Source organism: Cygnus olor, chromosome 8 (genome assembly GCF_009769625.2).
Source record: "Cygnus olor isolate bCygOlo1 chromosome 8, bCygOlo1.pri.v2, whole genome shotgun sequence".
NCBI lineage: Eukaryota > Metazoa > Chordata > Aves > Anseriformes > Anatidae > Cygnus > Cygnus olor.
The window spans coordinates 857,467-882,894 of NC_049176.1; the positions used below are offsets into that span (position 1 = coordinate 857,467).

General features: G+C 34.5%; 2 protein-coding genes across 14 annotated transcripts in view; one reads left to right on the plus strand and one right to left on the minus strand.

The window, feature by feature from the left end:
• C8H1orf146 (chromosome 8 C1orf146 homolog) lies at positions 1-8,626 on the plus strand. Of its 5 annotated transcripts, XM_040565196.1 has the most exons (7): positions 1-90; positions 652-933; positions 2,025-2,140; positions 4,038-4,131; positions 5,200-5,368; positions 7,057-7,135; positions 8,498-8,626. In XM_040565196.1, the coding sequence occupies exons 2-7, from the start codon at positions 714-716 to the stop codon at positions 8,615-8,617; spliced, it is 798 nt and encodes a 265-aa protein (XP_040421130.1). In that variant the 5' UTR covers positions 1-90; positions 652-713; the 3' UTR covers positions 8,618-8,626. The 5 variants fall into 5 exon arrangements, with proteins under 5 accessions (XP_040421130.1, XP_040421128.1, XP_040421129.1 ...); XM_040565194.1 differs by lacking the exons at positions 1-90; positions 652-933 and adding an exon at positions 968-1,364; XM_040565195.1 differs by lacking the exons at positions 1-90; positions 652-933; positions 8,498-8,626 and adding exons at positions 968-1,364; positions 8,197-8,351.
• GLMN (glomulin, FKBP associated protein) overlaps positions 8,614-25,428 on the minus strand; it is a 21,667-nt gene continuing 4,852 nt past the window's right edge. For 8 of the 9 annotated variants that reach the window (XM_040565187.1, XM_040565188.1, XM_040565184.1 and 5 more), the window contains 15 exons: positions 25,262-25,370; positions 24,446-24,692; positions 23,869-23,968; positions 21,443-21,630; positions 20,918-20,971; positions 19,976-20,006; positions 19,518-19,607; positions 18,977-19,018; positions 18,817-18,890; positions 18,419-18,503; positions 16,511-16,620; positions 15,272-15,335; positions 11,370-11,493; positions 9,864-9,946; positions 8,614-9,732 (listed from right to left, as the gene is read on the minus strand). In XM_040565187.1, the coding sequence (XP_040421121.1) occupies positions 9,625-9,732; positions 9,864-9,946; positions 11,370-11,493; positions 15,272-15,335; positions 16,511-16,620; positions 18,419-18,503; positions 18,817-18,890; positions 18,977-19,018; positions 19,518-19,607; positions 19,976-20,006; positions 20,918-20,971; positions 21,443-21,630; positions 23,869-23,968; positions 24,446-24,692; positions 25,262-25,370 (1,509 nt within the window). In that variant the 3' untranslated portion in view covers positions 8,614-9,624. The remainder of the gene's footprint in view (positions 9,733-9,863; positions 9,947-11,369; positions 11,494-15,271; positions 15,336-16,510; positions 16,621-18,418; positions 18,504-18,816; positions 18,891-18,976; positions 19,019-19,517; positions 19,608-19,975; positions 20,007-20,917; positions 20,972-21,442; positions 21,631-23,868; positions 23,969-24,445; positions 24,693-25,261; positions 25,371-25,428) is intronic. The other variant, XM_040565191.1, reaches the window with a different exon arrangement.

The window sequence follows — 25,428 nt, forward strand, 5'->3', positions numbered from 1 at the left end:
TTTCCATACTCTTGCAGTGAGGGGTAACTAACTCTCTGGTGCATTTGACCAACAGAAGGTAACCATCAGGTGTGAATCTGCTTCTTATTCACCTGAAACAAGAAGGTGGAAAGTCATTTTTAAATCACTAAGATGTCTAATTCTCTCTTCCTAAGCAAGCCAGACAACTTGCTATTTGTTTTTGTTTTAAATATATACTTAAGGTCACTTTTTTTCTATTTAAAAATGCTCTAAAAAGTTTTAAAAGGAAATGTTTTCACTACCATCTCAGATTTTCAGTAAAAATACAGTTTTCAATACATAACCACAAGTCTACATACAGATACAGTGCAACAGAGATGGGAATCAATGTTGTATTTTTTACTACTTTTAATGGCTCTGGGCTCCAGCTCCTCTTTGCTGTATAAAAGAAAGATTGTTTCCTCATATATAATGGAAAAACGAAGCATCAATACTCTAGAATTCCTCTCTCTCCCAAAGTGGTGCTGGGTTTACATTTTTGTATTAACTTCTATATTTAGAACACCAAATAAATGATTTGGAACATTCTTCCCTGGAAACAGCTGCATAACTAGCTGCCCGTTAAAAACATTCCCTCAAGATTTTTCCTATGCTAAAGTAAACTTATTGCCGTTATTGTTTATGGCACCTACTTGTTCTGCCTGGGATCTTCCCATGGTTTCTGTCTTTTCTGTCCTTTTTATCACGTAAATATGTCACACAATCATACTTGTATGGCAGCAGCCTCTCTCACTGACCTTCTGGATGATTTTAGTGGGACGCTGACTAGGTGTCTGGGCTCCCACCTGTACCTTAGCAGAGGCCAATGGCCCTGCGGGCTCCAGGGCAACACGGAGCCCCTGACAGGAGCCAGAGGGCAGCAACCGGCTTCGGTGTTTCCTCAGTTCCCACGAAGTTCCCTCTTTCCTAGCGGTAAATTAAGTGCTCTTCATCTGTTTGCTGGGAGATGTTGTTTGCTTTCTCTTCGTTCCTGAGAAGCCATGAGGGAAAGCTGGTTCGGCGACCGCACGTCGCCAGCATGGAGCTGCCACAGTTCCTCCCGAGGGCTGCGGGAAGGAGTTGGGGCCCCGGGAGAGGCCGGGCTACCACCGGGCCCATTTCTGCGGTGTCCCTTCATGTCAGAGGCCCCCAGTCCGAGAGAGCCCCGTTCCCTTGCCCAGCTGCGAGGCCGAGAGGCGCCGTGCACGGGAGCCACGGCTGTGAGGGAGCGGAGAGCCCTCAGGGCAGGAAGCGCGAGCCACAGCTCCCCCCGCCCCGCCTTCCCCGCGGCCTTGCCGGGCCCCGGGGCCTACATCGCTGCCAAATAGCCATTTTTTTCAAGCGAGGAGAGGCTCTGTTAGACAGTAAATTGGGAACCAAGCGGCAGAAGGGGTTGTGCAAACCAGCTCTCCCGGCGCCTAAGGCGGTGGTGGCGTGCCCCGGGCGGGCACCTCAGAGGGGCCAGGCCCCACTTGGGCTGCCTCAGGCGCGTCCCCACTGCCCCGAGCACTCCTCACCCAGGTAGAAAATGGACGCCAAGCTGGGACTCGGGGAGTGCTTTCAGAAGAGTGAAACGCAGCCGTCCACGGAAAGAGCTGCTGATCCGGGCTGGGAGGGAGGCCTGGGGAAGACTGCCTAAAAATACTTTCCTGTAAAAGGAGCAGAGTAACAACTGTGCCCTTTGAAAACAGAGCAAAAGTTCCTTAGACATCAAAGATGAAAATTGATAGATAGAAAATTGATAAATAGAAATTTCTAGCAATGTGTTCTTGAAGTCATTTACGGTGCTCACTCCCTGTTAACACCTCTAGATGCAAATTCCGTGAAAAGCCATTTAGATATGTAACTGCCATTCTATATAGATCAGTTCAGTGGTGGTAAGTACCTGTAAACATCTTGGAGAACTGGGTAGTGCCCTGCTTTTTAATCATACCTTCAATGGATCCCTGTGCCTTAAATATTGTATCTCTTTAATTAAGATATTTGTTATCTCTATTTTCTTGTTTTGTTTTGTTTTTTTTCAGAGAGGCAGCTGAGATTTCATTGCAAAGCTATTAAAACCACAAAAAAAATGACAGAGAGTGGTGGGCAGGAACAGTCAAGATGGATTACAACGGTTATTATGAGTATGGGTCTGCAGGTATAAGACTATTTGTCAAGAGCAGCATGTGACTCGCTAAGAAGCAGTGAAAGAAGTATTTTTTACATAATATACATGGAAAATTTTTTTTCAATATCAATTAATATACCTTTTAGATGATTAAGCAGCAACGTTATTTGAAGTTACTTTTACCTTAGCACTGGTTGTTGTCTTTTTTATTTTTATTTTTATTTTTCCCTACCTACTTCTGTACGTATTTAGTATTCTAGCCACCTCCTATTCTGAGTTGTACTGCTTTAGGCCTGTTCTCCTGACTCATCACTTCTGCACTGTGCTGATGCTGCTTTCAATTAGTAGTATAAATAATTATTTCAGGAATGTTTTTAATTGTCTGAATTTCTCCCTAAACACTTTATTTTCTACCGTACAGTATCAACAATGGATTAGATTATTACTCAGTAAGTGTGCAATTCAGTTTAAAATAGTCTTACAGATAGTGATGTATATTTATAACTGTTAATATCAATTCCCCAGTATAATGAAAGGGGCTGTCAAGGAGCTGATAATTAGTTCCTGCAGCTGAGGCCAATTTCATGCTAGCTTGAGAGAATTTAGAGGCTGAGGGCTTTGACTTACAATCAAGGATAGCTTATGTTAGTTTGGCTAACAAGGTTATTGCTCTGTCTTTGCTGTGCAAATAGGTGAATGGTTTTGAATTAATTCCTGAGTTGTTTCACTTTAAAGCCTATTCTTATTTGTCTGCTTGTGTTGGGAGGATAGCTGGTAAACTGTTCCAGTTTGGTAAAAGTTTCAAGAACAACTTAATCTGTAATATGGTGAGAAGTATCAGAGTGTGATGATTGCATCAGCTATACTGGTTTAACTTGTTCCTTATTCATGAGTCCTATTCAAGGACTCCCAGTGAGCAAAGATATGTAAATAGCTGAAGTACAATTCTAAGATGGCTTGTCTTTTACAGAGGTATTGCTTTGTATCAGTTTTGGTTACTTCTGCATCATGAGCTTCCTCCTACCTGTGCAGCTATCGTTTTCTTAAAGCTGTTGCTTATATTTGTACATTAAATATTTGACTTTCAACAGTGACTTAAAGTACAGAGTTTTTCCAGAATTGTAGTTATGCCTCATAAGTAGCTGTCACTGAGTGTTCCCATTCCATACCAATTCAAAGCATGAAATTTCTGGTTGCTGTCTCCTTCAGGGTATGCTTGCCATCCTGACTGTATTTTGTACTCTTTTATTAGGTCATGACACCTCCCTACATGGTAGGTTGGCTACATTTTAAAAGGGTAACCTAAAAAACATGTTAGTTAAAAAGGATTCAGTGGTCTAGGCTTGAGCAGCTTTTATATACTGCAGAAATGTTTTTTGTAGGCTGAAAACTATATCCAAACCCACTCCATTCTGCAGATGATTATGTTGGATACAGTGTTTTAGTTTGCCTGATTGGATTGCATACTGTCAAAAAGCTTTAATGAAAATCATCTCCCATACAGATTTTCTGAATTATCTTTCAAATGAAACGCTGATATCCATGAAAATAATGCAGTCTAATTAACTGGAGTCTTAGAAACACACGACTGTATGTTCCTCACTTTTGCAAATCTTCCTTTAGCATATCTTACAAAAATAGGCTGTAAAATGTTTGAGCTTCTTTATGTTTTATGCAACAGTTTCCTGTGGCAAACTGAATGTATGCATACAAAATTGCCGTTCAATGATTTCATATCTTTCAATACAAATTTTCCAAAATTTAATTAACTGAAAAAGTTTAATGCTTTACTACTTTTATTGCAAGTAGAATAAAATATTTTTAAAGCAACGATGCTAAAGTTCCATCTAAAACCTTCAGTGTTTTAAAAATCTTTGTATTTAATTTGTTGGCTGAAAACATAAAAATAACATTACAATTTATTTAGAATCATGAAATCTCTACAGTTCTACAGAGGCAACAACACAGAGTTCGATATTCAGAATCAGTGGAAATTGGATCTGTGATTTTTTCTCTTTCTGGTACGGTACTTTGAAGTTTGTTTTTAAACTCCTAATCTCTAATGATGCACAGAGTCAGGCTCTGTTGTAGGCTGCAGTGAACTGAATAAAAGCTTCTGTGTTGGGGTGTCATGCAGTCATGGAAGGAGCTGTGATATGGTAGCACTTTAAGTCAGAGGATGGAATGTTTCCATTGATCTCTACATTGGATTTGGTGATCATCAGCTGGACTGTTTAGTATATTTTTGTTAAAACTGAGTAAACTTGTTGAGTGCCATTTAAACCTAAGATAGCCATCGAGATTTTTTAGTATACATGGCTGTAAATTTAAGACTGAACTGAGATCTTTGGCTTTAATTATTCCAGTTGAGTTTGCAGTCCTGGTGGTAACAAGGGAGTTAACGAGAGTATTTGTTGATTGAACAGGTTTGATTAGGAAATCACTGAAACTGCAAACATGAAACACCTATCCATCCTTTTTAGAACAGTGGATGCTTTAGACAGGTAGACAAGACCTTTAGTCTAAAGCTTCCCTGAACTATAAGTATTAAATGCATAAACTGGTCCAGTCTTTTGTATCTTCTTGTTAAACCTCCTAAATTTACAACATAACTTTCCCTTTCAGAATAACTTAGTTGATGGGGTTATAATTTCATTTTTCATGGTAGACATTTTAGCTTAATCTTAAGATAAAGTGTATTTGAAATTATTAGAAATAAGAATTGCTAAGCTCTTCAATCTGTCTTTGCATTTGTCCTAAATACATTCCATATTAGCAATTTTTTGTTCCTGAAGCATTTGCATGCAAAGGCATTCAGATGTCTATACTTTTGAGTGGACTGAATGCTTTTTTGATGTTATGGTAGAAAATAACCTCTGAGTTTTTTGTAGTTTTATCTTTAAATTACTAGCCAAATCTCATGATTGCATTTCACCATCAAGATGTGTGAATTCATTCACACATTTTGTTCTATTGACTTTTAAACAAATACTTGATTAACAATTCTGCTTCCTAATCAGGGTATGTGTAGTGAGAAGGCTTAATCACATTATTTCCATGACATATATTTATATTAATTTCTTCAATAGGTGTTGCATTTATACTGGCAGACACTCAAGACTTGGTTATGAGAGGGGAAGAACAGTTTTTAGAAAGAATTCAGAAGTTCATAAACATACATCGGAATAGTTTTTTGGTTTTGTCAGCTGCTCTTCATGGACCACAGGAATGGAATATAATGTTTAGGATTCAGAGAAGGTATGATTTCAACATCAAACCAAGCTTTTTATTGCTAGGAAGAAATAAAATAACTGTTTACTCAGCAGTCCTAAATTCAGATGAATTTTATTTTCCCCAGGCAAGAAAAAAAAAAGTTTATTAATGGAAAATGAAAAAAATGCTGAGTGAATCAATTTGACATGTCGTAGTTAACAAAAAGGGATTTTCCTCAAAACAGCAAATAACCTTCCTTTCAATCACTTTATGGCTATGTAATCCTTTTTCAAGTTTTTCTCTCGCACTGGAAAATTAGGCAATTTTCGTAAACTTTTTTTTTTTAGTTCTGTCAGCATCTTTTCATGGTCATTTTCAAAACAGAACAGGTAAGTTTTCTTCATGTGAAAAGGCTTTATTGTAAAGTACAGATTCCTTACCAGGTTTTAAAATCTGTTCACTTTTAACAGTGTCTATTATGCACAGCTAAACAATGGAAATAATGTTATTCTACGCTAGGAGTATAAAACTGGACATTAAAACTGGTGTATTTAAAATATTATCTGTGATTTCTAATGAAGCTTGAAAACTTAGATGTTTCAGTATGCACCTGGTGAGAACAGTTATCAGATTCTGTTCCATACGTTTAATCAAAACTATTTTAGGTAGGTACAGTAGTCTTAACTGCAGTTGATTTTCACTCTTGACATCAAAGAAGTGACTATTCTAATGGAGTCTTTGATTTTTACCTCCTTGAAACTAGTACCACGTTCATTAAATCCAGGGCACATTGCCAAAATGCTGATGAGTAGCAGAGCGTATGGGATGAAATGTAGGAAATCCATTATCCTTATATGAAAATTCCATAAATTTTCATGAGAGCTCTTAAAAGCTCTGCCACCATTCAGCAAGAACGTATTATTCAGCTGATGGCAATGCTAATTCTCAATCTACTTTTGTGCCTATATTCAGCTGATTTGGAAGTGTGTTGATCACTAACAAACGTGGCATTTTGAAAATACATTCCCTTTGGCAAGTCAGTAATTTTATTAAAATAAAAAAATAGTTTTCTCATTTCAGGCCACACCAAATTGATAGTGACAAGGCAATTATATTTTAGATATTTATATTTTTAGATTAAATTATATTTTCTACAACAGAAAATGACAGCAATGCTAACTTTAGTGTCACTGTTACAACATACTTAGGCTAAAAGTCTAAAGAGAGCAGTTCTGTGCTTGCTTAAGCTTTGATACCTCTCTTCCATGACTGCCTTGAATGACAACTGGTGCTAGTTATTTTAATCTTCAGATTCCATTCTCAAGCATGAATGCATATGAGTAACTTTATAGAGAGAGAATGAATTTCAGGTTAAATTATTGGAATAAGGTTAAATTATTGGTCCAAGTCTTTGTGAGATAATTCTAAGAAATTCACGTAATCTTAATCACATCTAATTCATGTACGGATTGCTATATTTAGATAGCATACTACAAAGATATAGTTCAAGCAGCTGAACAAATGGTATAGAAATGGGACAGATAGGTATACAAACAGCATGAATTCTCCTGTTGCCGTTAAAGATAAAAGCAATCTTCTTCATCTAAAAAATAAAAGCAATTTGTGGTACAGACATAGAAGTTGTTTAGATTGTGTGGGAGTGATTTCTGAGTTCTATGGCATAACAATTCAAGTGCATTCAGAAAGTAACCTAAATTTATTTTGATGTGCAGATTCCTGGGCAGCAATTTACATGTAATACCAGTTCATAATACTGCTGAAACAGTTAAGTTAATGCTAACTATAGCTAAGGTAAGTCTAGTTACATATACTTAAAATTATTAGCTCCTCAGAACTTCAAGTACTTCAGAAGTATATTAACCAGGAAAAGTAAAATAAATAAATAAATTAATTAAAAATACTTAATTTTCCTTACTGGAACCTTGTGTCACATTGACCACAATCCATGTAATAACCTTGAGGTAAAATTGTTGCTCAGTTCTTTAACCAAATGTTTAAACTATTGTTAAAGGTAACTTTAAAAGCTTCTAATAGCATGTATGAAAACAAATGAGATACTTAAGAGCTAATTCAGCTCTTACCACAGTTACTTTAGGGTGTCTTGATTTCATCAATGAGATCTAAGTATGTAATGGCTTCTTAAAGTAAAATAGCTATCTGAAAACTCTAGTTACCTGTAGATTTTTAAATGATGCACATAACAATGTTATTCCTATAGCTTAACAAGTGTAATTTATCTGTAACAGCAACATATCCTGTACACATACACATTATTAAAGTATGTTCACTAATCTGCTTTTAAGAACATTTTTTTTCCACAAGAATTTTAACTTGCACACTAACTATAACAATACTAGCAGCCTCTCATGTACCAAAAATTAAAAAAGTAGGTTAGATAGCATGTTAGAAATCAAATAGGAATTTTTGTCTTTTCCTGAAGTTATCTAAAAATAGTAAGTATTAACCTGTTTAGAGTATTCATCATTTTAAATGTGTAACCTACATCTCATTTATTGCATGTGAAGAGTTGTTAAACACTTATTACAAGGTTGAACATTGTACTTTTCTAACTTTTTATGGACTCTATTGTGGTCTCATCTCTTAATGAAGCATTAACTTTACAAGCTTTTAAGATTACTGTTGATTCTATAAACTTGAATGTGCTTTTCTGCTTGTTCAGAATGAATACTCCAGATTTCAACAGGACAGCCCTGTAAGAAGTGACATAGTACATACTACAAGTTGCCATTACATTATTTCTTGCTAATGCAGTACAGAGCCAATTTAATGACCTCTTGCATGAGAGTCCCTAATTGTCATAGGGCCTAAAAAATATTTTTTTGTTGTTCTAGCATAGGCCAAGGGAACAATACCATCCAACTAGTCCTGAGCTATCACACCAACTCCTCTTGAAATACTATCCAGATAATCAGAAGCAATGCTGATGGAACCAGTTACTTTAGGACTGGTCTTGCAGCTAAAGGAATACATCCAATCACCTCTGTGTACATTATTTCTAAATATTTACTTCAGAAACGTGATTAAAATTTCATTATGATAAATACATTTGTACTATTTGAAAAATAAGATATTGAACATTTGTTTATCTAAAAAGAATTGTTACCTACTTCTAATATTTTTCTTTCCTCTAAGATGACTTCCAAGCTGTGTGCAGATGATATTCGTTACAAAATGGCAATGACAAAAGCCCACATAATGGAAAACAGTCCAGTTTGGAAGACGCTTCAGGAATACCAGTTGCATTGTAATTAATTCACTGGTGTTTTTATTCATAAATATAGCAGCTACATTTTGAACAAAATATAGAATGTTCTTAAAATATACCATTGCATTTAAAAGACTGTGTGTACAACTTATGCATTTGGAACAAAAAATTGTATTAAAACTGTATACAGTGAAAAATAACATACATTATACCCAATGTATGTTCTAACAAAAAATTAAAAATGTGGTTTAACTGCACTAATAGAAAAACCATCCTGATATTTGATTAAGTTCTGAACTTATACATTCATCTTTTTATAACTTCCCAAAATATGTAATGTATCTTAAGGAAAACTTTATCATTAGAAACAACAATGATCAAAACAATTCCAAAATACATTTTCCTGTGCATAAATAGTTGTGTATGAAGCCTTACAGAGTACATTTTTAAACACAAGTTATCTGTTCTGTTACTAAGTTTTAACATCTTATTTGGCTCAAGGTTGACATGTTTTTCTTTAAACCTTGTTTAGTTTGCCATAGTCTATTATCTATAGCTTCCGGTTCAGTTTGTAAATATAGAAGCTTGTTTGTCAAAAAGTGCTAATAAAAATAGCTACTGCTTAAACAGTGCTTTTTAATTCACGTCTCTCCAAGTTAATTTATAGAAATCTTCATAATTCAGAACACTAGTCAGTAACTATTACCTAAAGTATTTTGAAAATGAACAGAACAAGAAATGCACAATCATACCTCCCTTTACACAGCATAACAACAACAAAAAAAACCCTTGTAGACGTACTTTCTAAACTTTGGAAAAAGTACCAAATTCTGAAGAGGAGTCCTTTAACAAATAGGCCATCTCTGTGAATCACAGATAAAAATAGCTGAAGACTTTTTAATAAAAAAAAAAAGACAAAAAGCAGGATTTACAATTTTTCTAGAGGCTACTCTACACTACTCTTCTTTAAAGGTTAGTAGCCTCCTTTTCAACTAAAGTCTAATAGTCAAAATTATCTTGCAAGAAGGATGCTAATTCAAGTATTTCAGTAGACCTAAATGTTTTCATCCATTGCAGCTTTTACTTTCACTTCAATGAGTTCTTCTACTCGAGCTAGAACACTTTCTATTAAATCAAATGTGAAGAGAGCTGAGTGCAAAACCTGAAATGACAGAAGAGATTTGTTATTTTTATCAGAACAATGATTTTCTTATCTACTGTACATGTCCATTTGTCTCTAGATTGAAAACTATTCAATACTTCTGAACAGCTTGGTAAGAACTGCCAACTCACCTGAAGCTGTATTTCAGTAGTCATGGCAGGCATCTTTTCCTCACTGACAGTTAAAGAACAAACTGTGTTAGAATTATTTGCCTCTGTAGAAGAAAAGTACCAGAGATCAAGCTGCTGTTCCACATAACTTTTAGAATATTTAAAAAAGCATTTAATATATTAGTATTTTTAGGCAGCAGTTGTTAAAAGCAGAAACCTAAAGACTGACAAAACACTGAGGAGAGAAGGTACTGAACTTTAAGAGGACAGGTTGAGCTGGATACTCTCTTTGCACTTACTATATGATGTATGACTACATTACTAAACAGGTAATATCTGTAACTTGAAACAATTTTATATAGCTAAAATTCTCCTTAAAAGGAAAATATATATATATATATATATATATATATATATAAAGAATCTGGTCACTTTTTGGATACATTTTTAATACTTTCACATCCAGAGATAGCAGGAGATCCTTGAGCTTCAAGCAACAAATCCAGACATGAAATATTTATTTAATTAAGAAAAAGGCTTCAGGTGTCTGTTTCTGACAGACTACTTACCACTGATAAAGCTACATGGATAGTTTGAAAACTAAGAGGAAAATTCTAACATTCAAACCATGTACTTGAAATTTAATGTAATGCTTACAAAGATTATACACTGGGGAGAAAGACTAAACCATTTATTTTTTATGAGTTAGATGTTCTCTTCTGAACTCAGATCTCTTTGCTTTGTCAAAGGCTAGAGAAATGTAAGAGACAAAAATGAATTAGGAAGCTTTTTCTTTAAAAGAAAGGTTCCCTTTAGAAAGATATCCACAGGTTACCTTCAGAAAAAAGTCCCCTCACTCTGCCTTGTACTTATATAGTTTATAACAACACAAGAGGATAAGACTAGGGGCAAAAGACTGTACTGACATTTCTGGCAGCAGAAGCAATTTCCTTGGGCTCTCTTAATTATACTGGAGACCACAAAGGAACAGAGGATGTGACATACACAGAGATGGCCTAAAGCAGCTATAGCTCTCATTCCCTGTGGGATGTATCTGCTTAACCCTGAGCAGAATCTGATTCTGTGTGTCAGATTTAAAAAAAAAAAAAATCAGTGTAACCCTTCAGGCTTTAAGAGAGTACCTATTTGCTGTGTGAATTATTTCTTCTCGTTAGCCTCCCCACATCTAGTATGAAACCTAAGGGCTATATATTCACAGAGAGACTTAGATGCTCCTGTCTAACCTTAAAATCAAAAGTATAAATGCAGAACAAGGTTTGAATGTCTTCATATGATGTTTCTGTCACGATTTCATAAGGTTTACAAATGTGATGAGAGAGAAACAAGTTCAGATTTTTCTGACTAATCATGAAAAGTATTAATATCACATATAGCAACTCCTGAATTATTATTTGAAACCTGGAATAGCATGAACAGTTAAATAAAAATGTAATCTATACATCATTCACCAATTCTTTGTTTCCAAAGGTTCTGAATGTGAACAAAGCTAAGAAGAAAACAACTAACCTCTTCTGTTTTCTCTCTTATTCTTTATTTCTGCTTCATAGTGTGCTTTTGACATATTGAGTCCTACATGCAGTGGTTTTAAAAAATTTTTCTCAATCTTAGCAAGTGTGGTCCATACACCAGTCTATTCAAAAAGAAAAGAACAGAGAAGATTGGAAATTATTTTTAATGAAGCATCACAATGCTAAGTTTTCAAGCAGAAGTTTTGACTAGTCTTTATAACATACACTGCTGTGCTGGAAAGAAATTAAAAAAAGAACTTAGACTTAACCACTTATTCTTAAGGAAGAATAGCATGGTGACAGATATTTAAGCTCCTTTCTTTCTACTCTCCTGCATTTTCAAAGTTATTTTTTGAAAATTAGAGGATGAAGAAGTCAAGAAAAAGGGCAAATGTGGTATGTACAATAACTACAGCAATGGAAATGCACATTTTCAACTCATTCTCGTAAATAAAGCTGAAAGGAGCTTGGTATGTCGGTACAGTGGCAAAATAGCACAAGTATTTGAATTAACATTTCTAAATCACCATTGTATTGAGATGACAAATGAAAGCTGTGGTAAATGTCATGCTCCTCACATAATAAGGTTCTTGTCTATATCGCAATTAGTTTAAGAAGCAATGGAGGAGTGTTACTGGATATGCTGCTAATTCAGCCTTTGTATTCTGAACTGTCATGGTGAATTACACTCTGCCAGTATGTAGGAATTATATGTACTTACTTTTAAGGTCTTTTTATCTATTGTTTTTAGAACATGTACCAAATATGCACCATGTTCCAATCTACCTTAAAATATATACAAAAAAAATTAGATATTTGCTTACTGCAGAATCAAATTTTGCTTTAAGCTGTACCAATGTTGCTACTATACACATACAACCACACTAGTAAGAGTTCAGAATTGTTACTGGTTCTGATGTGCTGGTAACTCCGAATTTGCTGGCAAGTAACACCAGCCCCCCAGGCTTTACAATCTAGTTACATAGTTTTTCCTTGTTAACTTCACTTTAGGTGTGTATATATGCATATATATATATATATATATATATATAAATTTTTATATGAAGTGTGTGTATATATAAAACCACAAAAAGCATTCAGCGTTCTACTACTGTTAAGATTTTAATGAAATCCCTAGTGAATCACACAAAAAATAAATATTATATCGTTATGCTCTGTATTTATTTATGCCCTTAGGCACAGTAGCCAAAGTGACACACAAACCTCCTCCCCAGTTTGGGATGGGTGAAAGGAGTATATAAATGGTATTCATGAAGCAAGTGATATGACAAAAAGATGCTCAAAACCAAGGCTGTTCAAAGTTATATGCCATGAGAGGAAAACTATACTGCTTTGGCACCTTCTAAACTTGTAGTTACAAAACTTCTGTAGAAAAAAACATATAAAGCAGTCTTTGTGTCTTTAGATACAGGAGCTATTTATATGACTCCTTTCCTCAGGCAGTATCATCAAAGGGCAGGGTAAAGATGAAAAAAAATAAGAATTCTTGATGTTAAATGGCATTGTTGATTACAGGGGATAATTCACCAAATTTGAATGCTAAGTGACACAAAGGTAAGTGATCAAATAAGACCAGTAATAACTTCCACATGAATGGTGCTGAAATGAAAAATAACAATTCAGAAAAATCTCATTTTTATACTTGATTAGTGAAAGTGCTTGTTACGCAGCAATCAAAACATCCAAACTGACATGAAAGGAAGCATTTTCTTTGCGTCCCACTTGTGCTGTATAAAGGGAGACGGGGGGGAAGTCAAGAAGAAATGGCAGCACTTAGATTTATTTTAGGGAAAACTTCAGAAGCGGTGATGTTATTTTCTCCTCAAACTGTAAGGACATTCTTTATGGCAGACACTAGACATGAATGTTACAGCAATTGCGTGCTACTACGTATAAATTTTTAATAATAATAAAAGGGGAACTTTTTTTTCTTACAAAGCTATGCCTTTACATGAAATACAGTACGCTATAATGAGTACTTAAATTGAAATTACACCATAAATCTGAGAGTCTATCAATGCTAACTAATTAAATAATAAATTAGAAATGCACCAATTGAAAGCTATTTTTACTATTCATTTTCATAACTGTTTTAGTAATCACTACCAATCATGATATTATTATTCTATTTAAATATCATCATTAGGCACTTAAGAAGCTGGTATTCATAGAACCCACAAGTGCTCTAAAAGTAGATCAGAATTTTTTCTGTATTTTAAAAGTAGAAAAAGAGGTGCCAAAGTCAATTACTCCAAACCATAAAGAAAGTAGAGGAACTGGGTGATAAACAACAAAATATCTTAGTATACTTATCTGCTGGTTGGAATATTTGTCTGGCTATGATACTGCTTATTGAAGGCAGGAAAGGCTTTACTGTACTTTAAAACTGAAAAGTAATTTATCTTTACACTATCACTAATTTTAAGAAGTATTTTAACGCAAAATCAAAACGTTTAGTACTAATGAGATAGGTGATACACTGCAAGATATAGCAGATAAAAAGCTACTGAATTGCATAAGTTAGAGGAACGTTGGAACATAATGATTTGAAAGGAGTCAAGAGAAGTTGAAATTATTATTAGAGTAAATAGTCATTTGGTAACAGAATGTAATCAGAAAACTAAACCACACAATTCCACTGGCTCTTCAATGCTGTAGTGACACAATGAAAGTCAGAGCACCTATAAATCATCTGCAGGAATATGAAGTCTGAATATCAACCCAGCTGTGAAAATTAAAACAAAATTTCTGACTACCCAGAAACACACGTCCCTCATCTGCAGATGAACAGGAGTGACTACACACACGAAAAAGACCCAGATCCATCATAATATACTACCTTGAAAAGCCACACAGCATTTGAATAACAAAGAGTTAGCACTGATTTACCACTAACAGGTATCGCTGACTGCTTCAGACAGAAAAGAGCTAAACAAAACAGAGAAGAAAGATGTAGGTATTACAAAGTAATAAAATCCCAGTTAAAAGTGAGGCAGCGTAACATTATATGGATAAAACACATAAGGGCAGTTTCATTTAAAATATACTGCGAAGTATATACAGAGTATTCCTGAAATATCTACATTCAAACATCCACACACAGGAGAAATGAAGGTAAAAAGATATAGGTATAATAAATACATAGGTAAACTGCACCGGTGGGCAGTTTAGCCTGGCAAGTTGCCTTTCTGCATAAAACAGGCTATATCTGATAAAGCAATGGAACAGAAACCTGGACAGGCCTATCAATTCCTTTCATTACTTCAGAAGATGGATCTCACAGACAAAACCTTTTTCTATGTTAATACCCAGAGAAGCTGTTAATATGTACCTATCATGCGTAAATACAGAATACGTCTTTGCACAGTTAAAAACTATTTAAATATGATTATTAAATATTTTCTGAGAAATCTTGATGCTAATAACTTCAAGCATGTTGCACAAAAAATATTTTACCTAAAGATGAATAAATGGGATCTTCTGAATTGCAAAGGCTTGTAAAGAAATCCATTATTAAGATATTCACTTGGGGGCTTATCAGTGAATAAATAATCAAGACTAATGATTTTTTTTTCTTATGGGAATACTTGATAGGGATGTTATTTGATGGTGACATACTCTAAAATTATGGACAGTGACCAGAACTCATTTGGCAGAGTAAAAGGATTAGCTTGTTTATGGTAACAGTTAAATATGAATGCAACCAAATTTCATCAGGATAAAATAACACATGCATCTCTAAATACAGCCAAGTAAAATATCACTTCTGGATTGCTGTCCATTTTGGAAAAAAATACAAAAAACATGTTTTTGACTTGAGGAAACTCTCAGTCCTCTGCTAATCAGAAATCAATCAGTTTCAAATCAGTTACTACTTACTTGATTGTCACTTTCACAATCCTTAATGACTAAGTATCTCAGCAGATTTAGTGATGCCATAATCCTGTGAATGAGAAACACTACTGATCATTTAAAGTGCAGATATTTATTACAGGGGTGACAACTTAAATTGCCCATTACCTAGGCATCCTAAAAATATCCCTTTGTATAAAATGAAATTACTTCTCTGTTGAGTAATATAGCTTAATTGAGAGCACCAGTGTGCAGTGACTCCCCTGTTACAACAGAAGCTGACACTTCACAAGTAAGATTAAAACCAGCAGCAGATTAGACAAGGTCAGTGATTGCGAGGAAAAGAGTTTTCTGAAGAGAGAGAACTATGTTACAGAATTTCTAATATATATCACCGGTGAGATCCACAGTTGATTTGAAACTAGTCTAGCAGTTTTCTTTTTTACTGTATTGATTTTTTTACTTTTGTATGCTTTTTAAATGTGTATTTTGCTTTTGTTTTACTCTACTTTTTTTTTTTTTAAGCAAAAAAATATTTATTGCTTTTTCCAGATAAACAGTAGCACTGTCTCCAAGTACGGATTTTACATCTGGGTTTTTAAGCAGTTATGTGTCCATCTGGACACCATCATCCTGTGGATTTACAAGCTCAATTTTTATTCATCACATATGAAGAGACTTGTCCTGTACAGGAGATTTCCAGAGACATTTCCAATTATTTTTATATTATTTAATGCAAGTATTGTTGAGATACCTCTGTATCAGAGCAGAAACTCATGACATACAGGGCTACCAGCAGCAATCTGTGCAAGAGCCTTGACAAGGCTGTGTGCTGTAAGTTACATCAGATCATTGTTATACCCCTGTATCATGTAAGGCAACACACCACATTTCTTCTGTTCTGCCAATTGCTGAAGTTATTCTTCTGTTTCCGCAGAAAAATGATAAACCATGCATTTCTGAAGGAATAATGCTTTACCAATTAGCTCCGTAGTCTGACATAAGGCCTTATATTCTTGAGGAATGCAGGAAGAATTCATTTCTTATTGTTAACACCAATATAATAGCACTGTAACATTCTTCTATGCACAGTTAGTTGAAATGATGTTTTAAATAAATGATCATTTGCAGCTCTATTTCAAAACGAATCTAAAATACATTGATGTTGTCACTTCATTAATAATGTAGTAAGGTAGTCTGACTTTTTTTAAAGCAATTAAAAAAAAATAAAAACGAGAAAAGCCTCTAATTATAACTACAACTCACCTATCTGAGTTTTGGAGAAGATCTGTCTCAGCGCCTTCAGGAAGGAAAAGCACTAAATCTAGAAGGGAGATCAGGTGATGTCCTGTAAACCAGACGTTGTCATGTGCCTTCTGAAAAATGATACAGAAAGTTTATCTGAGTACAAAATTTAAATCTTAAATAAAGATAAATAAATCTTAAGTAATTTAACATAAATAATATAATGGCAGAGGGTCTAAAAGGGAAGACATATGAGGAGCAGCTGAGGTCACTCTGTTTCTTCAGCCTAGAGCAGAGGAGGCTGAGGGGAAGTCTCATGGCGGCCTGCAGCTTCTTCACAAGGGGAGAAGAGAGGCAGGCGCTGAGCTCTGCTCTCTGGGGACAGCGACAGGACCCGAGGGAATGGCATGGAGCTGGGACAGGGGAAGGTCAGGCTGGGTATTAGGGAAAGGTTCTTCACTGAGAGGGTGGTCAGACACTGCAACAGGCTCCCCAGGGAAGCACCAAGCCTGGTGGAGTTCAAGAAGTATTTGGACTTTGCCCTCAGAAATATGTTTTTTGGGTGGTCCTGTGTGGAGCCAGGAGCTGGACTCAATGATCCTTGTGGGTCCCTTCCAACTCAGGATATTCTATGATTAACAAGAATAATTTGGGGAAAACAGAAAGCTAATAAATACACAAATCAAATGCTGGAGGAAATATTTTCCAATTACTACATGTGATCAAAGTATATAAATTAGTCTCTTCATAATCCTCTCTATCTGTATACTGATATTAGATGAGACAAGAAGGGTACCTGTCAGTGTTAAGTTAGATCAGATGAGAAACCTAAAAAGATAAAGACTACCTGGGCAGTAAAAATGTTATCCACATTGAAAAAATGTAAAAATGATATCCACATATCATGATGTCTATAGCAGAATTCTTTGCAACAAACATAGAATATTCAAATCCATATGATAAAATTTTAAAATTATTAGACTTTTAGACAGCTTGCTCTACATAGAAGTTCTGTATTGACAGAATTCTGAAGCTGCATAGTCAACAAATTCAGTAGTAAAGAATTTTCAGAATGTATTTTAGCTATTCAATTTTAGTGCAAGCTTCTTTTGGGAGAATTTTCATAGTATTAATTTCTTCACCCCCTGCTGATTCCATATACAGGACAGACTATGATCTAATAAATAGTAATTCACAGTTCTCTAACACAGTTGTGCCCTTGGTACTATATTATAATTGTTACACTTCATAAACGCTAGCAAGAAATATGTGCAAGTTTAATATGTTGTCCTGTTTGACAAAATGAAGACCTTGGAGATGAAATCTGCTTTGAAAAAGGCCTTAAGTAAACAGGGGAGGAGACAGGAAAAGAAAAAAAAAAAGAAAAGAAAAAGAGATAATCATTTATTTATTAAGTTTTCCAATTTCCTGGTATAAATTATTACAAAATATGAGATTTAAATGGCTTTGATCTGGCTCAACCCTTTCTGATGAATATAACATTTGTGAAGCACTCATAATATAATGCTGACTGTCATAATAAAACCCAAGAGAAAAATCAATAGTCTAGACTGTAGTATTTGAATTATATTCAGGAAATGCAAGAATTAAAAAAAAATACCAAGCAGTTCCCCCTTAAGGACTATGTTTTTCAAGCACAGAGAAGGTAGTAATAACCTGTAAAATACTGTAAAATTGTGTAATTAAAACTGCACATATGTAAAATTATAACGTAAAAATACATACACAGAAAAAAGCCAAATAAGTATTTTTAATTATTTCCCAATCTTATGTTTCTTTTCAATGTATAGTTGTTGGGTTTTTTTTTGTTTTTGTTTTAAATGCATCACTCAAATGTTAAGTTATATGTATTTGCTCAACATTTGAGATGACAATTTTTTTTTTTTTTTTTAAAGGCAATAGGCTTACCGTTAATGATAAGTGAATCTGATCTTTTATTTTTTGAATAATGTATCCCTCTACACCAGCATGGTTGCTTGTCTTCAGTAAACACCTTCAAACAAAAATAAAGATATTATCATTTAAAAGCTGCCTATAGAGTTAGCTCAAGACTTGGATATTATGGCCTTATTCACTAAGTGGGACTTCCACGTCAGAAAAAGAAAATATCCAACTTTTAAACACTGGGTTACATAAGACAGATGATTTTATGAAAGGCAACTGAAATTCATTATTTATCCACAATTTAACATAGTGAAACTATTGTGGCTTACCAGATAGATAAAAATGATTTCTGACTGAGTTTCTAAGCAATTAAGTTGCAACAAGGCTTATATTACACAATCTACACTCATTTGAATGCATACCTGAATAACGTGTACTTTCCTTCTGCATCAAATTTGTCTATGAACAACTGCAACATATTTAAACTCTTCTTTCTCTAAAAATAATAATAAAAAGTTATCTGATAGTTTTCTAATTAAAAAAAAAAATCACATAATTCATTCTGTGTGTTTTATTACATACCAGGTGCTCTATGGGACAAAGGGTCATAACTTTCACCAAATCCTGCAGTTGGACAAAAAAAAATATATAAATCGTAATTACATGCAGATTATTATTATTATTGTAATTACATGCAGATTATTATTACTACCTCACACTGAATAAAATCTATTCAAGGTATTAACAAACAAACCAAACAAACGACCACAAACAACCAAAAAAAACCTCAGCCCACTAACAACTGTGTCCAAATAAGAATGCGATCAAGCAACACACTTCCAAGGAAGGAGCAAAAATTAGCAAGTGCTCTCTTTCAGCTAGGATCAGTGCCCAGCTGCCTCGGTGGCCTGTACATACACTTAGTGTATTTTAGTTGTCACAGTAACTTCATGCTGCTGCACATAGAAGACAAACAATTCTGTATAGCATGACACTACAGGTTTCAATTTGACAACACAATTGTATACAGGTTCAGTAGTATATTCCCTCTCAAACACGTAGAAAACTGGTAGGTATTATTTATAATCAACTACAGAGACTTCTGTACATTGCTTCTTATTACCTGAGGCACGTTAATAAAATCTCTGAATTCTAAATACTGATGGAGAAGGCTATTATCTTCCATCCTCAATAAACAGCTCTCAAACAGATCCTGTGGGTGAGACAAAAAAAAGAGGCAAACAAATAAACATAAAACAACTACCAACACCTTGTACATATACAAGACATTAATTTATATGTTTCACATTTCATGGCTACAACCGCCTTTACCATAAATGCTCTTTTGCATATCCAAAGCTCCTAGGAGCTACAAATTTAAGTGGTAACGGTAATTTAAAGGTATATGCATGTGTGTAATGTTCAATAAATTTAAACGTTTGTAAGACTTAAGAAAATATTATCTGAACTATTATTTGTACACCTTTCTAAGAAAGGGAAACTTAAGTTTTACTGTTTCTCAAATCAGAAAGAGTAAGCATTCTAATAATGAAAATTTGATTAAATGAAAAATAAACTTACAAGTCCTTTAGATAACATAGATTCTTCTGTTCTAGTAAGAAAAAGACATTAAAATTGTTGTAAATTAAAGAGATGCTTTCAGATGAAATTGTAGAACAGATGTCAAAAAGAAACTTGGCCCTCAACAATTTTCATTCTGCTTTCCAAATATGATACCTTCATAACGTCTCTCAAAGATTTTCAGAATATATTGACTGATAAAAAATTGCAAACTGGACTCTTCTCTTTAGGGTCAACTTTTTCCCCCTCTCAATATCTGTAAATGCTCAAAGGCAGTAGCTCATATCCCACAGGTATTAATCAACAAATAAAATGAAGCTTCACAGATGATTTCACATGCATAATTCTGCAAGCCAAAGAAAAACATGACAAATCCTAAGATTTGTTTTGGCCTTGGAAGAGGCCAAGAAATTTTGTTTAAATTTTACCACAAAATGATAAGCAGTGATAATGCTTTCCTTCTACAGCAATGCTAGAAATTGTTTGGTCAACGCTGCTTCTTATGGAAGACAAAATAAACACAATATGCAGAAAGTCTGGTTTCCTCTAGAAAGCACAACTTCTAATTAGATTGCATATCATACCAGAATACATTCAAATAAGTACTATCATTATAGTCTCTGTTAGAATGTGTATTTATTTGTAACTCTGTAACAGTTTACTACTAAATATTCTTCATGGGTATAAATGGCCTTAATGTTGCATTTTCAGAATAAAGTTTCTAAAAACAATAAATTAATGTTTTAGGCAACTTTTTATAACTCTTAGAAAAAGAGAACGCTATCTTATCATGGAGCTTGGCATTTTAACCTTGAACTTTAAAAACCTCCTCTGAATTTATTTGGTTTTCATTTATATGAATTACTATAAAAGATCAGGAATAAACCATAGGACAAACACCTGACACACATTATCTAGAAATCCAAATATCACATAACCTACCTTTTCAGCAGCACTTCAATATGTGTCATATTGCACTGCAGAAGGTATGATGGACTAGAAGAGAAAGTTAGGTTTATATTAAACTGCATAAAGACACATATATTGTTACAGTTAATATATTTGACTGGTTTAGTCTCTTGAAAAATCTACAAAATTACTTTTACAAAATTTATAATTTTGAAATAGACACAAAGCAATAAGTCAAATTTCTGTTCATAATTTGCAGCTGACATCTGCCTATAAATTTATAATTGAAATTTTCATATATGTTCATTTTCAGAATGAGACAAATCCTATCAGTTTCTTTAAAAGGTCAGCTCATCCACAATTAAGCAGTAATAAAGTAATCTAAAAGACTGAAGTATGTTCTTAAGCTACATAAATGATAAATGTTAGCAAAAAAATAAATACTAGGGAAATCCACAGCTTTCATTAAAGCTATTCCAAATAAAACGTTTTGTTCTGCTCAGAAACAAACTTCAAAATACAAACTTACAGTAGGTCCTCACTAAGAATAGCTCTTACCTAAATACCATTGGAAAGCAATTGATACCAAAATGCTGAACAAACATCAGATATGACAGACATGCCAAAGAATCTGCAGAATTCTTTTGCTCTATGTCCTCAAACTCCTGATTCTCCCAGTATGATCTTCTGCCTTTATGATGTAAAAATACTAGTGGCATCAATTCTCTTATATCCTGCAAAATGTCCTGAAAAGGAAAGTTAGATTTCATTCAGTTGCAGTTTTAGAAAACCGCATACCCAATACTTTTAAAAGCTTAAGCTGTATTTGCAGTAAAATCTCTTATGTAGCATATGTATAAGTTACTAGAAATATTTTGTGAATATTTATGATACATATATAAAAAAGCCTTCCAGGAAAAATAACCACTGTCAGAAGAATGTTACCAAGATAGCAAAGTCAAGCACTCAAAAGTTAGCAAAAGACAAAATTAAAGTCACCCTGCAAAACCCAATTTGGCTCCCTTATCCACAAAAGCTATGAATGATAGCTTCATGATCACATTATGCCACAGGACCCGTGTGTTTTTCACTGAACACTCTGTTAGTATTTTGCTTTTTGATCACTGGTCATATGCAATGTAATGTTTATCTACTAAAGGCAAGCCCTGTTTTAAAGTTAGAATCGTTTTGTACGGCCTTTCTTTCCAGCAATTCACAACACAATGACACCTGAGTACTTCACAAATATGAAGTGCTTTTTTCCACACATTTTTGTAATTCTTATTGTATGGATTATGAAGAAGCAGAGAGATCAGGGTTAACTCATTCTTCCAGGGTTGTCCAAACCAAACATCCAGGCTCTGACATTTTGGAGAATTAGGATTATACAAAATGTCATATTGTCAAAGTATGTCATTACTGACCTTAGCTGCAGCTCTCATTACCCAATTCCACAAACATCAGAAGTGAATTTCTTGAGAAAATGAAGAAAAGGTAATTCATAATTAGTGTAATAAACATGGTTTCAGACTGAGCCCAACAGGAGAGGCAGGGATAAAAGACCGTTTTTCAGAGTAGACTTCAACTATCTTAACCATTAGATGATCTTCTGGTAATCCCTGCCTCCATCACTGCACATCTTAAAAGTTCTGCAATAAAAGAAGCAAAGATCTCACAGACGGATTCTCTTGCATTGCACAACCCTGACTGATCCACATAGCAGTTCTATCCTATGGTGACCCAGACTTGCTGTGGAAAAAAGTTGATGTGATCACAATAGAAAACCCAGTTATGGTGGAAAATAACCAGAAGTTTTGCTAACTGCTTAGTGTGCTTCACTTTACAATCTTAATAAAATTTTGCGTGCATAAATTTTTATTTTTAAAAACAAATTGGAGAAGAAACAATTGTATCACATGACAACTTCCAGACTTCCTTTGTGTGCATGCAAACACATACATGTATTTACACATGCTTTCCTCATCCCAGTTGGCTCCCAGTTTTTTGAGATTTATCACACCTTCTCATGTCATTCCCTCCCCACAAAATGACAACCTGACTTAGTCTCTCCACTTTTCCAGGACTAGTTCCTCCCCATATAAAAAGCTGCCTCTTTTCTAACTCCCTGGTTTGTAGTTCACCACCAATTTCAGCCTTCTTCCTCAGGTAGTTGGATTTCCTCAGTTCCTCAGCCAGTTTCAGCCCTCCTACTCTACCTTTTCTAAAACTTCCATTTCCCTCCATGCGTTCTTCAATTTTTTTCTCTTCTGTATTTGACTTGTGAGTTTTCCTCCTCTAACCAAAGATAACAAGGTAGAATAAATTCCGAAGCTCAAACTTAATATCAACTCCATGAAAGAATAGAGTTAAGATGAGAAACAAGTGTATCCATAGCTATTGAAACAACTTAATCTTGCTCTAATAAAACACAGATGCTATACAAAACATTCAAAACCAGAGTAACAGCATTGGTAGCATGGAGTGGGCATGTTCACACTGAATTTCCAGCTATAGCATCAGCAGCAGTCAAGAATCAACTTACGTTTCTTAACAGGCAGCTGGCACTGCACTTTAGGCATATTAGAGATGTCTCTGTGTGCAAAACTTAGATTAATACTTGGATTTTTACCTTCATCTAATACTGCAACAAAAACAATCCTTTAGATATTTCAAAAAATTAAAAATAATACATCACCAAGAAAAAGTTACAAAAAAAAAAGTTACAACAAAGTAGCAACTGCTGATTCACAGAACAGTCCAAATTGGTTTATCAAGGAGCAAAACTGTGTCTGCAAGATTTATAATTTCTAGGGATGGAACCTTTAACTATTCCAAACCTTTATCTACCTGCATTATCTTACAGGACCTGGTAAGCCATCACACACCACTAACAGAAGCAAAATGAGCTCCACAACTAATTATTGGGAATTCTGAACCATAACACTGCTTTTGCAAACACTGTAATTCATTTTGACTACACTTACTATAATTTCAGTTGCAAAATGCCTGAAGGGATGTTCTTCAATGCCTTCAAGCTGTTCGAGCTGAGCGGTCAATAATGGGTATTTCAGGCTTTTCATACAGCTGAAATAAGAAGGGGTGAAACATAAAATCACCAATAAGGTCACAAATAGAGACTATACTAATGTCATTAATGACCAACAGCAAAGTCTACACTCATATTAGCTGCTGCTATTCCCAATATTCCAAGAATGAAAATAAGAATGTCTCTCAGAGAAGCATTCCTTAGAATTAGCCTCCAAAATATGATTATCCTCAGTTATACCTTTGAGTACAAGCACAGGGCCGCCAAATTAGCTCTGTATCACAGAGACTAACATTTCTTTACCATTTCCTTGTACTAAAACAATGATTTTTGCCTTTCTTCTCTCACTTCATAAAAATGTAAAGGATTTTTTTTTCATTTTTGAAATACAGCACTGGTTTATATGCTGACAGCATTATAAAAACACTAATAAGATGATTTATTTACTGCCTATGCAATAAATGCCTACTGTTCGTTACTTTATAAAATACAATAATTTGACAAAAAGTGCTCACAACTTCAATAATTCTTCTTTCAGCTCCATGTCATTGTATTCTGATGACTTTTCCATGTTTTTAACAACTTCATTCACAAAAGGTTTAGCAAAGTCCACCACTGCATTACAACATTGGCAGAGACCAAGTTTATCTTCCTGTATTTGTTGTTTTGTGTAAGGCACAGGCAAGGGAGTAAGCTGATTCATAATCATAGCCAAAGATAAGCCCACTGAGTAGGCCTTCTTGTTCTGAAGTTTCAAAAGCACTGAAACAAAGAGAAAATTTTGAGACATTAAGTTATTACTTGCAGGAAGAAAGTGTGAAGAAAAACAATGTGACTGCATTTCATTTCTGGGGAGGAAAGAGACTAATGCCTGAACTAATATGACTAAGTACAGCAAGACTAAACAATATCACCAGCTAGTCTAAGACACTGTGGTTAACATGACCATATAGCTGAGAATGGCATAATAAAGCAGTCCCACATTTCCACACATTCTTCCTTTCTCTGTAGCACAGTCATGTTACCTATTTAGTTGGTATCCAAAACCAACGCTTTTCATCTTTTTATGCAAATCAGAAGAATGTATCTTTCAGCTCAAACATTTCAACTGCTTCAATTACAAATATAAGTTTTATACCATGAAAATACGGAAATGTATGTTTTAAAAGTTAATTACTGAAAAATTCCCCATTTATATTTTGCAGAATATAAAAAAACTGTAAAGACTACCAGGACAGCAATATTCTGAAACTATTCTAGCAAAGGTTAAACTAATTTGATAAATAAGATTTTTTTTTTCTTCAGAAACTACATGAGCAAGTGAATGTTACCTGTCTGCAGAGGCTGAAGTAGTAGCATGACAGTTGGGCACACTTGCTCTCCCGACGTCTGCTCTATCTGCTCAAGTAAACCCAAAAAAAGTTCCTTCGGATTGCATAGCTGCAAGAGAGGAACAACATACATGTTTTAACCACTATGGTCATAAAATATTAAAAAA